The 15744-nt window shown below is 36.5% G+C and overlaps 9 protein-coding genes across 9 annotated transcripts; 1 reads left to right on the forward strand and 8 right to left on the reverse strand.

The window, feature by feature from the left end:
- Positions 1 to 61: 61 nt before the first annotated feature.
- HSK3 (Hsk3p) lies at positions 62 to 271 on the reverse strand (the record flags this gene model as incomplete). Its single annotated transcript, XM_056223768.1, has 1 exon — positions 62 to 271. The coding sequence occupies one exon, from the start codon at positions 269 to 271 to the stop codon at positions 62 to 64; it is 210 nt and encodes a 69-aa protein (XP_056077753.1).
- A 261-nt stretch (positions 272 to 532) lies between these two features.
- On the reverse strand, positions 533 to 928 carry MRPL31 (mitochondrial 54S ribosomal protein mL60; the record flags this gene model as incomplete). The annotated part of the gene is made up of 1 exon (XM_056223769.1): positions 533 to 928. One exon carries the CDS (start codon positions 926 to 928, stop codon positions 533 to 535), a length of 396 nt encoding a protein of 131 aa, XP_056077754.1.
- Positions 929 to 1178: 250 nt separating this feature from the next.
- CMC1 (Cmc1p) lies at positions 1179 to 1514 on the forward strand (the record flags this gene model as incomplete). The annotated part of the gene is made up of 1 exon (XM_056223770.1): positions 1179 to 1514. One exon carries the CDS (start codon positions 1179 to 1181, stop codon positions 1512 to 1514), a length of 336 nt encoding a protein of 111 aa, XP_056077755.1.
- A 167-nt stretch (positions 1515 to 1681) lies between these two features.
- APL2 (Apl2p) lies at positions 1682 to 3862 on the reverse strand (the record flags this gene model as incomplete). The annotated part of the gene is made up of 1 exon (XM_056223771.1): positions 1682 to 3862. One exon carries the CDS (start codon positions 3860 to 3862, stop codon positions 1682 to 1684), a length of 2181 nt encoding a protein of 726 aa, XP_056077756.1.
- Positions 3863 to 4331: 469 nt separating this feature from the next.
- Positions 4332 to 6650, reverse strand: OCT1 (metalloendopeptidase; the record flags this gene model as incomplete). The annotated part of the gene is made up of 1 exon (XM_056223772.1): positions 4332 to 6650. The coding sequence occupies one exon, from the start codon at positions 6648 to 6650 to the stop codon at positions 4332 to 4334; it is 2319 nt and encodes a 772-aa protein (XP_056077757.1).
- Positions 6651 to 6890: 240 nt separating this feature from the next.
- On the reverse strand, positions 6891 to 8282 carry RCI50 (Rci50p; the record flags this gene model as incomplete). Its single annotated transcript, XM_056223773.1, has 1 exon — positions 6891 to 8282. One exon carries the CDS (start codon positions 8280 to 8282, stop codon positions 6891 to 6893), a length of 1392 nt encoding a protein of 463 aa, XP_056077758.1.
- A 502-nt stretch (positions 8283 to 8784) lies between these two features.
- RMA1 (putative tetrahydrofolate synthase) lies at positions 8785 to 10092 on the reverse strand (the record flags this gene model as incomplete). The annotated part of the gene is made up of 1 exon (XM_056223774.1): positions 8785 to 10092. The coding sequence occupies one exon, from the start codon at positions 10090 to 10092 to the stop codon at positions 8785 to 8787; it is 1308 nt and encodes a 435-aa protein (XP_056077759.1).
- A 437-nt stretch (positions 10093 to 10529) lies between these two features.
- On the reverse strand, positions 10530 to 11270 carry SHE2 (She2p; the record flags this gene model as incomplete). The annotated part of the gene is made up of 1 exon (XM_056223776.1): positions 10530 to 11270. The coding sequence occupies one exon, from the start codon at positions 11268 to 11270 to the stop codon at positions 10530 to 10532; it is 741 nt and encodes a 246-aa protein (XP_056077760.1).
- Positions 11271 to 11594: 324 nt separating this feature from the next.
- MYO3 (myosin 3) lies at positions 11595 to 15398 on the reverse strand (the record flags this gene model as incomplete). Its single annotated transcript, XM_056223777.1, has 1 exon — positions 11595 to 15398. The coding sequence occupies one exon, from the start codon at positions 15396 to 15398 to the stop codon at positions 11595 to 11597; it is 3804 nt and encodes a 1267-aa protein (XP_056077761.1).
- Between the last annotated feature and the right edge of the window lie 346 nt (positions 15399 to 15744).

Raw genomic sequence — 15744 nt, forward strand, 5'->3', positions numbered from 1 at the left:
TACTCCTTTTCATTAAACCCACATACACTAGTCCGACTGCGTACTTCTTGACATCTACACCTCACTGTGCTTTTCCAAGCATTTGCTCCATGTAATAAATATAACTGCCGATCAACCAACTTCCATGTACCTTGCCCAATTGGCCAACAAGATTCTCATTGCATTGTTTTGACATAATATCTAATTGTTTTGTCGTTTCTTCCAGGTTTGTCTGGAGCTCTCTCAGCTCGTGTGCAAGCTGGTTATACTGTCTTTGCTTGTTGGCATTCATTCTCTTAATTATTCTTTCTTGTTTCCTCTCCTCTTTTGAAGTTCATGTGCCTTGGGATGGTATTGTATTTGTAGTTCACGTTGTTGATCTTCTCATTCTTACAAGAAAAACAACAATGATTTCACTAAACCTGAAACAATGCAAAGAACACAAAACATCAAACCTCATCGCAAACGGAACTCTTGATAAAGATACATATCGAACCATTCAATGGTTGAACTATATACAGATTGAAATTTATATCGATAAAGTATGTATTATTTAAAAGAATTGTGGGGTCTTCCTAATGGAAATTTTTGTCCATTTGGGCACCTTATGAATACCCTTCCTATAACCAACGGCTTTCTTATCGAACGTCCAGTATTTATCTTTAGAAGACATTTGGTTTTCCATTGGGAAAACAGATGGCTTATTCAACAATCTCAACGATTTGCTTCTTGGTTTGTACTTTTTGTTGCTTTCCAAGGCTTCCTGATAAGTAAGACCTTTATCCTGGCATTTTTGAACGTGGAGACCTAAAGTTAATTGCTTTATTACTTGATCAACGTTTCTTAATCTTTCCCTTTGACGGTGTTTTTGGTGTGTTGACATTCTCCATGGAATTTTCCATAGCAGGCCACCAGCGACAGGGCTTGATAATTTGAATGGGCCAAACATTAGGATGGTGTTAAGTTCAATAACCTTCTTTACTGTAAAAAGCTTGTATCTTTCTCCTTCAACCTTCTTTGGTGTACTACTGGATAGGATCTCTTTTAACTTTTTAAAATCTCTCCGGTATAAAGTTGAAAACGGGGTCCTTCATGTATACCTATGATAATTAAGTAAGGTTCAACCGATACATAAGTTAAAGACACAAAAATATCGGTTACTTCCGTGTTGTTGATATAAAATCAATAGCTTTGATAAGATGGAACAAAATAAGGATCCGCAAATGATCTCAAAACATAGCACGAGATTACCCATATGGGTGCTAAGTCCTCGTGAAGAACAACAAGCTCGTAAGAATTTGAAGACAGCAACGTATGAGAAATGTGCAAATTTTGTACAAGCTATGGCAGATTGTGCTAAGGCGAATGGAATGAAAGTTTTTCCTGCTTGCGATAAGCAAAGAGATGAAATGAAATCGTGCCTCTTGTTTTACCAAACAGATACAAAGTACCTAGATGATGAAAGAGACAAAATTGTTCTAGAAAAAATCAACAAGCTTGAAGAACTATATCACAAGCAAAATTCGACAAAATAAGCTGAGTCGTTTGGTGCTTTGTTATTCTGTTTTATGAAATTATTGAATATATCCACGCTTGTACATAAACTATATATACATAAGTTCAAAACAAAAAAGGAAATTTTGATATAAAGGGTATATATGTATGGTATAACACTTATGTTCACTGCATTTAATCACCGTATTCAAAATAAATCAAGCAGATCCTGTGACACTAGATTGTTGTCCGAAATGGGCGGATTGTTTTTCCCGTTAGAAGATATATCGTCTGAATTGTGACCTAGTTTCAGTTCTTTCAACCCTTGAACAGTTTTGGAACCATTCATATTCGTTTTTGTAGTATCCTCAGATGGTCCGAAATCAAACAAGTCATCCAAATCGCCTAGAGTAGCCGAAGCATTCAGCATTCCCGTACTGGTATTCATTGCATCATCTCTATCATCAAAATCCAACAACACATCACCATTAGCCTTATTAGAAATTTCGTTTTGCGCCATGCTTTCCAGTTCCTCTATATGCTTTCCTTTAACAATATTTTGAACATATTTTTTTCCTTTCCTTCTGTTTGAGTTGGGCTTGAAATAAATAGAACTTATAGTACCTAATTCCATCAATAGTTTCTCCAGAACTTCTGGTGAAAATTTCTCCAGTGTATTGGAAATCATTGGAAGTTTATTTTGACACAAATCGTTAACCAAATTTTCACTATTGGGCATTGAAAGGCATCTCCAATACATCATAGCCATATCTCGGACATCCAATTCATGTGTTTGTTGTGTGGCCAGTTCCAGTACACTTTGTAGCACACTACCTGTTAAAGTGCTATGTAGTCTGACTACTGTCATTAACAAGGACATCTGCGTTAAAGCTTCCTCCTGAACAAAATTGTCTATGAAAATATTGATTTTCGACTCTAAATCGGAAAAGTTAGTAGGATGTTGTCCCAACAGCCACACATAGTTGCACTTCGCAATATCAGATTGCAAAAGCTCTTCTGGGTTCGACCAAGTGTTAAATACTGCGCAAACTTGCTTGGCCATTTTATCATTTTCGGGGCAATGTCTCAATAGGTCACATAATGATATACAGCAATCGTCTTTTATCGCATCTTGTCTCTCTAACAGTTCTAAAATTATATCCAAAACTTTAGCAACGAATGATTCTTGTGCATACTTGATACCCAATTGCGATAAAGCTTGGATAGCTCTTGAAACAAATTCGGGCTCATATTCCATTGCATATTCCTTCAGCTCTGTCAATAATAAAGTGCATTGTTTCAAGTTAGAAGGATCGACTAGTCGAACAAGAATATCGATCTTCTCCAATTTGACGTAAAGTGGATCGTTGAACTTGATATAAAATATTCTTAGCTCTTTGGTTAACAGCTCTGGATATTTTTCCAATATAATTCTGATATTTTTTAAAGCCACATATTGCATCTCAGGTGGGGTTGACATTAATGATACAAACGCAGATGATAATCTTTTCATTATCAGACTATTTGAAGAATATTCGATTAGCGGCAAATTCCTTACAATCACCTTTATAGTAGCCAGGACCACCGCTGGATTGACGTGTTGTAAATGTGCAGTCACCCGATCAATAATATCCTGAGCCTCTAAGGAATCTTTTGCCGAATACTCAGAAAGGGTTCCTAGTATGGTAATCCTTGCCCATTCTGTACATTCATTCAAAGCTAGTAGGAACTGTGACACATGCGACTGGATCAAACTTGAAAGGTCAACAGCGTCCATGTCCATATTATGAATTTCAATCAATGCTGCTGTTGCGTTTGCAATGACCAGAGGATTTGAGTCATCTAAAGCATTAACCAAATCCTCAACGACACCCAGTTCAACACACAAATCCTTATTCAGTTGAAAGAGTTTTGCGACACATATAACTGCGGTTTTCCTAACATACGCATTGTCATCGTGCAAAGTACGACGAAGAGGTGTTTCAATGTATTCAAGGATTTTATCGACTCTTATCATCGACATCGTTCTAATTGCCATGCAACGAATTAAGGGATTGGGATCTTGTGCATCTGTAATGAATGTGTTAACGGCGAGAATACATAACTCGGGGTGTGTTTCAGCATAATTCATCACATAAAGATAAACCAGTTTTTTCTGCTCGACATCAATCGTGGCAATGTTTTTTAAAATGTCAGGGAAAAGCGAAGAGACATCTTTTCCCAATGTCATTTGCTGAATAGTCTTCTTAATTGCATCTTTTCGAGTTTGTGGGTATTGAGAAACCAATCCAGTTCGTAATTCACCTAATTCACCCTTACTGGATATTTTGGGCGCAATTCTAATAGAGTCCTTCAAAAACTTCTTAATTCTCTTATCCAGTGGTGGCATAGTTGAGAATGTTGTCTAAAAGGGAAAAGAAGATGAAAAAATAGGACTAGAAAATGAATCTGCGCTTAGGTGACCTAAGTATGGCAACGACAAAATTCTAACAGGTATTGTTTGAATATCAGAATAGAATCTTTATATCGTAAGCATTCTTAGCTGGACACAGCTATTTCTGATATTATTACATGGTTGGAATTTTACAATATCATTATGTACGCGGGACCGGAGGTATAACCATAATATATACATAATGTTGAGGAGTAATATTAGGATATACTTAGTTTAAAGCGTTATTTACATTATGCTTTTTTGAAGCATATAATCAATGATTCCAAACCATTTTTAAGAGATAGGCTTTAGTTTTTATAAGATTTATGCAAATATTTTGTATCCTCGAGTGAAAATCAAATAACGGGCATTCGATTAATTTCGTTTGCCAAGAATAGACTCGATAAAACAACAGCATTGTATCCTAAGATTTGTGAGATTGTGCAATAAATTCCATAGCATCGCTGCCCCCTTTCTCTAGCATAGGGCACTCTAGGACATCGGCAATGCACTTCCAAGGATCCTTCAGTCCGCCCCATTTCAGTAAATGCTTTTTAAATTTATCACCATTGTTTCGACTATATGGATCATCATCGAACAAAGTGTACCAGATTTTAGAAGCTATTGTCCTATCAAATAAGTAACTGTAGTAAGTCGCTCCATATCCAAATAAATGGCCGAACCTTCCACACCAATTACTCTGGTCGTCGACCAAAACTTTTAAATGTCGTTCGAGTGCCTGATAGTTGTCAACAACATTAAAATTATCAATATCAGACATAATTTTTTCATCATGGAATGATTGGTCCAGCATAGCCATCTTGGCTTGAGAGTATGTTTCACAGTTTTGGAGGAAGTTTGTAGTTTTCATGAAGCACTGTAACATACCTTTCTGAATGGTTTCTCCGGTCTCGTAATGTTTACCAATCCTTGTCAAAACTCGTATATCCTTAGCAAAGTGTTCCATCAGGATGCTTGGTAACTCAACGAAATCAGTAGCACATCTTGTACCACTTATATTCTGCATGTGAGTTCTTCCTAGCATTGAGTGCATAGCATGGCCCATCTCATGGAAAAGCGTTTCAACCTCACTAAGTTGTAAGAAGCAGAGACTTTTCTTAGAAGCGATTGGTACAGGGGAAAAGTTACATACGAGTGAAATGACAGGTAATTGGAAGTAAGAGCCGTTTGGATTTTCACCGACCTGAATGGTTGAGAAGTCAGTTTCATGAGGGTATATTTGCCTAGAACAACAAACTGTGAAATGTGCCGGGTTTGATGTCTTGCCATTTCTTTCAAACAAATCACAGTATATTATACCAATAATTCCCTCCTCTTCAGATATTACATTCAACCTTCTTACGTCGGGAGACCATGTTTCGCCCTCATCGGCGATCGCTGGCTCTAATCTAATACCATATATTTGCTGAAACAAATCTGACAAACCTTGAATAACATTGCCTAATGTGAAATAATAGCTTATCTCTTTGGCACTAGGTACATTTGACGGGTTTAATTGTATATACTTGCCAGTGTAGTAATCCCTATCCCAAGGTCTCACAAGTTTTAATATTTCGTCCGTATTTGTAGTCAATGGCTTCTTGAGATCTTTGGCTTTAAGATCAGCTATAAATTTCAATTCATTTGCTGTTTTGTCTATAGTATTATTCATTAAGGTCAAAATAAAATCTTGAACATCTTTCGGATTCTTTGCCATCTTACCTTCTAATTGATATTCTGCATAACTTCCTTTGTGCATCAAGTTGGCCAAAACTGCCCTCAGTTTAATCAAACGGTCCAATCTTTTGATTTGTTTGTCAGAGCAACTGTGCAGTGCGGTCCATATCTTTTTTCTTACCACCTCTATTTCACAACTCTTTAATAAAGCAAAAGCTGCATAGCCAAATGTAGGCACTTTATAATTTTGCCCTTTTACATCTTTATTTAATTGTTTCAATAGGAAAGTACTCACTTTGCTGCTGTCCAGATCTTTACATGGTATCTTTACAGAATTCGAACCAGGATAGTCTATATGATTGATGAATTCTTGACCTACTAAACTGATTTCCTGGGATAACTGAATAAACTTTTCTCTAACACCAGGGTTCATATATATTCCTGACTTCTCAAAATCATCCAGTAAGATTTTACCAACTTTAAGCTCTTCTTCGCTTAATTTCGGTGCTATTTCAGGATTGTTCAAAACGGACTTGAGCATATTACATAATGAGACATCAGTGTTTAAAACATTCATAAACTCAAACATTTGTTCATGGCAATCTTGGGCTGCCTTCACAAATTCATCTTCTGGATGTGTCGATCTGATAAATTCACACAAATCAATAACTCGGCATAGCGTATCACTTAACCTGTCCAAATTCATAATATAGCTTAATTTACCATCTTCACTAAAGTCATTTCTCATTTTTTCGAGGAGTTCCTTTGCTTGCGTCAAAGAAGCCTGGCTGAATTTACGTAAACCATCTGGGGAAGTCAAGTAAGGGTTCTTGAAAAGTCCAGTTTTATTCTTTTTAAAAAGATACTGTGCAATTTTGCTATTATTAACATCCTGACTATTGATATTTCTCCAGTATGAATTGTCATCAAAAATTTTCTTAATGCTTTTTGGACTAGTTCTAGAGAGAGCACCAGCTGTGGCAAAGAACCTAAGTAGTTGATTACGGTGGAAAAGCGACGGTACAAAGACATTGAGCCCACCTTTCAAAGGTATGGCGCGAAGCATTACCGGTGTTATATCCTGAGTATTTCTCACTTAGTGTTCTGACATTCACTCCTTTAATTCAGTCTATTCAAAATGAACCCGCCATCTGCTTCTATTTTGAAGTTGAATATGTGTTTTTCTCACTACTTCGTGAGGCGGTGACATAAAAACTCGCTATAGCCAATGAAGCGATCGAGGTCCCTCGGTATTTAGGATATAGATGAAAGTTTAAAAAAGTATATATAGAAGTGAATCTGTGGTTTAAGTTAATGTATTACTTATCTTCTCGAGTTCGCGCTTAGCTTCTTTAATCAGCTCATTAAAATTAATCATCTCTGAAACACGAATGGCTCTTTTAAGTTGCTTTCGAGATGCCTTTAAACGTCCTTTATGCAAACTTATAACACCAACACCATAGTAGGAAAGGCATAATGCTTTGAGTATTTTCTGATCCATTTCTCTTTCTGTCGCAACCTTTGGGTATTGATTTTCATCCGCAAAGCTGATAATACTTTTATAGCAGTCAGCTGAATATTGTAAGCAAGCATTTTGGTTAGCCTGTAACCTGGATCGGACGATTTCTAAATTTTTAGACTTCCGGTGTGGTTGTTGGTCGATACTATATATGCTTCCTTCAAACTGTTCTGAACTCAGATAGAAAATTGAGCCAAGTTCTGCCTGAGTAAGTAATAGTTCATCAAGAGAACTATCCGTTAATAACATCCATTCTAATGTTGTTATTTTGCTGTTCAATGCCCCTGTGATATTATTCTTTGTGAGGCAGTAACGTGTGTATAACTCTCTTGCAGTTAAGAGTTCTTTCAAAAAGACATATCGCTCGCTTTGAGCTTCTTTTATCTTAAAATCCTGTTTACTCTTGAAGTTCAAATGTTTCTGATAGTCATCTTTTGATTTACCTATAAACGGTAGTCCTTTGAAAATTTTCCAATCAAATTGTTGACTGTCTAGAAGCTCCGATTTGACAAAAACTTCTTTGAGTTCAGGCGAGTTTTCTAGAAATTCTCGCTGAGCTAATAAAAGATGCATTATCAGTAAAGTTATATTTGTTTCAGAGTCTTTATTTATTTCAATGAATCTTATCAAAATTTGGAGGTCCCTTTTTAACAATAAGGATCTACTTTTTTGTGATCTATCATTAGGTTTGCTTATTTCATTGTAAAACCTTTTCAACATGTCTTCATATAAAGTTACTGCATCATTATATAAATGTAATTTCTCATACATTTCTCCAATTTTGATCTCAATACCGGTATACTCATCCGAAAGGGAGTCCATCTCTTGAACTCTACATTCTTCTAATGCTTTGAGGTAGTATTGGAGACTTTTTTGAAAATCGGCACCTTCTTTCTTGATTTCTGAATGTAACCCCTTCCTTAATATTTTAGCCACAGGCTTCGGAAAAGTATGATGCGGCCAATAAACCCACCATATATTGAAGGTAATGAAACTTATCATAGTCATCGATAACACACATTTTTGAAATCTGCTCCTTCTCTTGAATGGCATTCTCCAGAAACTCTGTTCATTCAAAGTAGAATATAATTTGGACCTATATTTGGTAACCGAGTGAGGAGTAGTGAATCGTTCTATGACCCAGCCATTTTTGAGTGATTTATGCATGTATTTCCACATTCTATATTGGGAAATACTTCTTCATCAGAATAATATTGTAAATCCTTTTTTATGCACTTACTCTGTTCATTCTTTTGCATTTTCAGAAGATTTAATCCTATTATTTTTTGAACATTATCGTGCGGCTGACAGGCCGCATGTATCCGCATGTCACTTTTTATTATATACCAATCAAATACTATTCAGTAAAAACTTAAATGCACTCAAACCTCTTTGATGCTCTTTCTTATTAACAAAAAGATAAATGAAATCACTCTATGAAACATTTATTTTTGTTTTTATATTAAGGTAAAATCAAGATTTTAGTGGGAAAAAAAAACTCTAAGAACAATGTATTATAAAAATTGAGCAGCCTGAGTATGATGTCGTATTTTAAAGAAGAAAACGTGATCATAAGCCATTGTAAAAAACACGGAAAGTCCTTTGATTTCTACTTATCTCCAGCAGACTAGTCTTTCATCAATATAAATTGATTGGATTGTTGGATATAACCGCATATATGTCATACTGGCAAATGACAGTTGTGTAGACGCAACAACTCTTTGCAGATGTATAGCGATCCACACACGATAACGGGAACCACTGTTTTCAACCCGGTTGTTTCAATAAAATTCCAAACACTTTGAAGGTCTGGCTGTATGTTAACATTCCTTGTGTATCGATCTTTGATGAATGTAAAAAGATGCATCGGCTCCAGAGATTGGATCCACGGCATACCTACCACAGATCCAAATCTAGTCACTATTACATGATCTTGCGAACGTATCAACGGATCAAGCAAGGGCGGTACTCTCTTCCCAGATGTTATCGCAATGACAAACGTTAAGGGCGTCTCGCCGTATTTGGCCCTCAAATGTCCAGCTAAGTTTTGGGCTGCCTTGGCATTATTTGCGTTGTCCAGTAATAATGCGATTGTCTTACCACTGTTAGATTCATAGCAGTAATTCAACCGATGTAAACTTCTTGGCCAATCGATAGATATCAGACCCTTAGATAGTTGATTCTTCGAAAGAGAAACCTTTTGTTCCTTATTCAAATAGTCTAAAACTGCAATTGCAACTCTTAGATTAAATATTTGGTACTCTTCTTCATTATATAGTAGATGATAGATTTCAAGAGTACCCCATGAGTCTGTACGTATAATACAATCACCAAGTGAAGGATCAGTGATTTTTAATTGGCACCCGACGTCATGGCATCTTTTCGTTATCGTAGTTTTTACAAGTTCATCGTTTGACCCGTCTAATACCGTAAATGGTGTAATACGATTGATATTTTTGGAATGGCAGTCAGAAATTTGAGACAAAATTTTGTATAAAAACGCTTCATCGCTTCTACCGACACTGGTAATCGCACAACAAATCCTATTTTGACCGGCAATTATACTCGCAGGGTCCTGTTTTCCAGCTGATCCAGTCTCTATTATACACCACTGGCAACTATTTTTGGCAAAATATACTAATGCTATACCGGTTAGCAGCTCGAGACTGTTACATCGTAAACTTAAAGACTCATTCACTCCGACAAGCTTATTCTCAATTCTAGTATATTCAGTCAAGGAAATTGCTTCATTATTTATGCAGATGTTTTCTCTAGCATTGAGCAAGAAAGACGTAGTATATCTACCAATCAAGACCTTTTGCCGCTGTGATTCAGGATGCTGTAATATAGATGTCAAAAAAGTAGATACGGTCTCCTTACCATTTGTTCCGGCTATATGAAGGATTTTCAAACTGAATTGGGGGTTTCCAACGTACTCCAACAAACGGTTTATTCGAGGAAATGTCTGTTCTCCACTTATATCATCCATCTTTTGCTTGGGTGATCTTCCACCAATTAAACAAGTAACTTTCTTCTACACTAAATAGTCGTAAGAAAGTAGATTCACTTGTTTCAGGTTTTTATAACCATAAAAATATAAATCAGAAATCAGAAAATCATTGTTGGCCCAAACTGCCCCCCCCCCCCCCCCCCCTCAGATATTAGTAGACACTCTATTTTAGGTTATATTCCTTTTCATTTTTTCTTGAGCTATCTGCCTTTTTCTTTAGCACACCTATTGTCTTGTATCATAAGGAAAAAAACAGCGCGGTTTGGAGCGCTGAAATTGAACATGTAAAATAAGAGCCGATCATTATTATGTGAGAAACCTACTCTTGGTGGTACGTGATGAAACTATTGATACATATATATGTATTTTACTAACTGTCGTTAATTATTTTTCTGTAAGGCTAAAAAATGAAGGTCTTAGTTTTTCAACTTACCAAATTTATCATGCCACTTAGCGGCGACAACATCAAACTCGTCGTCCAAGACACTCAACTTACCATCTAAAATGGAGTGCCACGCAGCTGATAAGGTCTGAAATTCCTCTTCAGAATTGACAGGAAGGATTTCTTGTAAGAAGATATTATCTGTTTCTCCAGTATTTGTACCGTCCTCATCAGCACATTTGATGGCAAACTGAACAACTTCTAAATCTAGTAAGTTGCTGCCTATGCGCAAGGACTCAATCATCCATTGAGAAAACTTCACGAAATGATTGTAACTATCATCAATAGCTAGTATGGATTCTGCTGTTAATGTTAGATCCTCATTCAAAGTCTTGGATAGAATTTCTTTTTGTAATGATTGCGTTAAATAATAGTTCAGCAAGTCGAATGTTTCGACACATTTGACAAACATTGAAGCTACTGGTAAAATCACCCTGTCAAGCGGATCTGCATTCGGATCTAATTCGCCTTTACTTTCATTAATAAAGTCAGATGCATTATAGTTCAATACGCAATCATTGTAAAATCTCAATTTCTTAACAAATTTAATCAAAGTAGTTCTCTCGAATCGTAGAGTGGCTACTCTTCGCAAATGACTGATGAACTTATTCAGGACATGGATATAAGATGAAAGATACCGGGAGAGTAAGGCTAATATTTGTTCAACTAATTCACAGATTCCAGAAGTAACCTTTATACCTTTATCTGTACTCATTTTAAAGCGCTTATTATTATACAAAAAAGAAATTAATAAGGTTTACTATTCTCCTTCTCCTTCTAAGAAAGAATATCTTTAGAAAGGGGAAAGATATTACTTCAAAATCTCGAAGACTTGTTTGTTATGAACGATGTCTAACTTAAAATGTCAATTTTTCAAACCGGAAGATATAGACAAGAAATGAAAAACAAAGAGAAGAGAGTCTCTGACCTTCGGCAAAGGTTTGTACAGAGATAAACATAAGGTACATTAATATGTTTAGAGGTACACATAAACAATTATTCTATAAGATTTAAGGTAGACCCTATATATTGATATAAACTACCAGTCATCATCGTCATCACGTTCATTGTCGTCATCATCGTCAGCACTTTCGGCCCGCATTTTGTTCGCTCTTGCTGCCAAGGCAGAGGCTAAACCATCGCTAAATGCCCCCATGGGTTTGGTCTCACTACCAGGGGTTTGAACAGTTGCAGTTTCTAATGACACACTTTCTTGTACACTTGATATGGTACTATGAATCCGATTTGATTTTTGATTCATAGCATTGTTCTCTGCCGCCACCTCTACTGCAGATATAGTATCACTAGTCCCTGTATATGGCGTCATATACGCAGTGGGAACCCAACCTTCCTTACTTCCATCTAGAAGTCTCGCTAAAGACCAACCACTGGACTCATCTCTACTTATAAATACAACATCCCCCTTTTTTAGAGGCAACTCCGAGGGTGATCCAGAACCTGGGAAATCGTATGCCGCTTCGAACTTTGGATCTTCCGTTTGGCCCATGGGGGGAGGTGGTGGTGGAATCGGTATGTTCGTAGTTGTTTCATTCAACGGTTCTTGATTTTCGTTAACCTTTTTTGAAGATGGAATTGATATCAGATTTTCTTTAGCAGATGATGTCTCATTATTTGCAGTGTTCTTCTTTAGTATGGTTTTTTCCTTAATGGGCGCTTTTGAGTTGTTTTTTGAACTAGTTCTGGCAGCAGGATTAGCAAATGATTTCGATAATGCAGTCTTATCCGATTTAGGATTGTATGCTGCCTGTGCAGCCGTAGCTGCTAAAGATAACGGAGTTGTAGATTTTTGGGAAGGTAGTGGTTGCTTTTTTGTAGTATTTCTGTGAGCTTTATGACTATGTGCATGTTTGTGAGTATGCTTGTGCTTGCTTTTCTTGCTTCTGATAGGTTTTCCACTTAATCCACCTGGATTTTTAGGTTTCTTATTCGATTTTGAATTAGCAGGGTGGCCACGACGTACATATATTGTACTCGACCTGTATATGTCACCGTATTTGGGCGCCGAATCGCTGATTTTTGAGCGAACAGTGTGAAGTTTGTTAGGCTGTTTGTGATATTCAATTGTCGGGCCAATATTTATTATTATCTTTTCATTCAATTTTTTCATACGAGTCACTAATTCTGTTTTAAAAAGTGTGTTAATGAGTGGGTCAGATTGTGCACTATTTATAAGGACAATACCCATCCAATCATCTTGGAGGTTGGTTAAGCTCACCTGTTTTATTTTGTTTAAATCGATTTTATAATCCTGCATATATTTCATGGAATTTTGCACTCGTGATTGTCCAATGATATAAAATGATTTCTTTGTTAAGATAAACACTTTCTTTAACCTTTGTGCGGATCTGCCAAACTTTGAATGCAAACATTCTCCCTTCATTGAAAAAACAGCTTTTTCCTTGATTCCTGCCTGTCTTCTAATGTAAGATCCTTTCGTTTTAGCTTCATTACAAGATAAGTAATCACCCATGAAAGCTCTGTATCCAAGTAATGACATAGTTCTTCTCTCTTTTTTACCCCCTAAGAGCTTGGTTCCATAATCACGAAGCTTTACATACTTATTTCCACCCTTTTTCTCCCTAATAGTACGTTGAATTTTTATCGCTGCATCAATACGTCTTTGAAGAAACCTTCTCCATGCTCTCTGGATTCTAGCGGCCATATTATACCAGTACTTGTCACGCATGTCTTCCAAAGCAAACAGAGATTCCGGAGTTTTGATGAACACACTCGTCACTCCAAGCTGAAATTCCTTCTCCGGTATCATGGCATCTCTTAAAATAAGTTTGACTGCCTCAAGCGTATCCCCTTCCCAAGTGTAATCACCGGCATATGAACAGTCAGGAGATAGCAAATAAAATCTTTCAACAAATTTTTCAAACGTTTGTCTGTAGGCAAACCCTGCTCTTCTGATACGAACATTTTCTTGCAAACCTAGATATTTCACTTGATGTAGTACCTGGTGATCATCATAATCATCTGAAGATTTAGTTTGATTAGGCTTAATTGTTCTAATATAGGAAGGCTCGGCTTTTGACAAAGTTTCTACCAATTCATTTGCACTTTTTATGATTTTATCACCTGCAGTAGGAGGTCGTCTCTTTGAATCCTTATCAATATCATCGGGAAATATTGAGGAAAGAAATGGATTTGCCGATGTGCCGATTAACTCAATTAGGTCCTTTTGAAGCTGATCCTTGTTCTTATCAGTGATACCATTGATATCATAGGTTACGTCACCTGCGTAATGTTTAATGACAAATTTGTTTGCTCTTAATTCAAAGTACGGATTCGAATTAAACAAGTTAAGTCTTTGAGCAAATGCTTGATCAGCGGCATTGGAATCAGCATGAGCAGTTGCAATAGAGTCATTCATTGCAGCAAAAATACCCGGTGGCCTTTTTGCTTCGATTAAATCACAGACAACCTTGTTGTCAAAGTACTTGATTGGTGACCATTTGATTTTTTCTTTTTCATAGGTTTCTTGTTCAGCCTTCAAAGTCAATTGAATGAAAATTTGTTGTAGCTTTTCATTAACGTAATTAATACATATTTGTTCAAAAGAGTTATGTTCAAAAATTTCAAAACCGTAAATGTCCAAAATACCAATTGATTTATCAGCGCCAGGGAACGCCTGTAAAGATACATTAACCCTTTCCACAATCCAGTCGAACAAATTATTGTAAATTGCTTTGGCGAGAGCATCTCTTACTGCTGTAGCTTGAACTGGGTTTAAAGGCACATGATAAACTGAACCCCTTTTCATTCCATGACTTGTCTGCATAATTCTCTCCACTAAACACTTTATTAGCAACGAAGCATCTACCTGTAATAAATAGGCAACAAAATCAGTCACTGATGTATCTCTTACTTGGGCATTTCCCTCTTCATTTTCTATGAAAGAAATATTACCAACCCACAGGATTGCCGCCAGCATCCTGAAGATTTGGTCTTGTTCTTCTTGGGCCAACCCAATGGTTCTCATGGCCTCTATGGTCCCTTGGTAATCCTTTATGTCATCAATTGTGTCTGCAGTAGTACAACCAGCCGCTGCAGTGTATATATATTCTTCAGGCATTTTTACACCGAAAGTTTGTCTGTACGCATCAGAGGCACCTTTGGTGAATTGGTAGAAAATATGAAAATTTCTTTCGTTTTTTATTTGACTAACAACTCTTTGTTTCTCTAACAAATAGTTTGTGATGTTACCTGCACAAGGTTCAAATTGGGAGTTGAACTTAATTTCCAGATATTTTCCGTGTCTCGAAGAGTTATTGTTCCGCAGAGTTTTAGCACAGCCGAAAGACTCGAGAAGTGGATTAGTAGCGAGAACCATATCTTTGATTTTTCCAATGGACTCTGAGTGGCTATTAGATGTAGCTGCAATATATTGCATGATACGCTTGGCTGCCTCTGTTTTGCCGGCACCCGACTCACCAGATATGATAACACACTGGTTTTCATTATATGATTTAAGATTGTAATACATAGATTCAGCAATACCAAACACGTGTGGTGGCACTTCAAGTCTATTTTTACCTTTATAGGTCTCTAAAACGGTGTTTGTATATATTCCCAAATCGCGGAACGGATTTACACTAATTAGCACATGACCAATATAAGTATAAATTATTCCATTTTTGAACCTTTTCCTCAGATTTTCGTTGATAGATTCATCTGATATTTTTGATAAAAGTGTCAAATCGGACACACCTACTTCTTTTTTTTTATTGGCATCAAATGTAGCTTTTTTAATCTTTGCAGATCTTTTCTTAGGCTCCTTAACGTCCTTTCTACGTGCTCCCCTTTTTATGACAGCCATTGGCGGGAATGTGTACTTCTACTGTTTTTTGATTTATAGTTTTGATTAGCAAATTCTTGTTTTCATATAAGAACAGAATATCAAAAGGCTTATGATAAATTGATTCTAAACTGGTTCAACCCTTTATAACAGATTGCTTTTTATTTGCTTGTCACAGCAAACGATTTCCTTTTTCGGTAAAGCTTTTACCGAATTTTATTCTATAGGATGCAAATGAACTAGTCTATTTATGTACATTTATATAAATGATTTAGATAAACAAGCGAGGTAGTGCCTTGCTACCCTGTGATATTACCACCGAATTCTAGGAGGCTTTTTTTGCATGAATCAGTGAAACAATTAGAGT

Source organism: Saccharomyces mikatae (genome assembly GCF_947241705.1).
Source record: "Saccharomyces mikatae IFO 1815 strain IFO1815 genome assembly, chromosome: 11".
In the NCBI taxonomy this organism is placed as follows: Eukaryota; Fungi; Ascomycota; class Saccharomycetes; order Saccharomycetales; family Saccharomycetaceae; genus Saccharomyces; species Saccharomyces mikatae.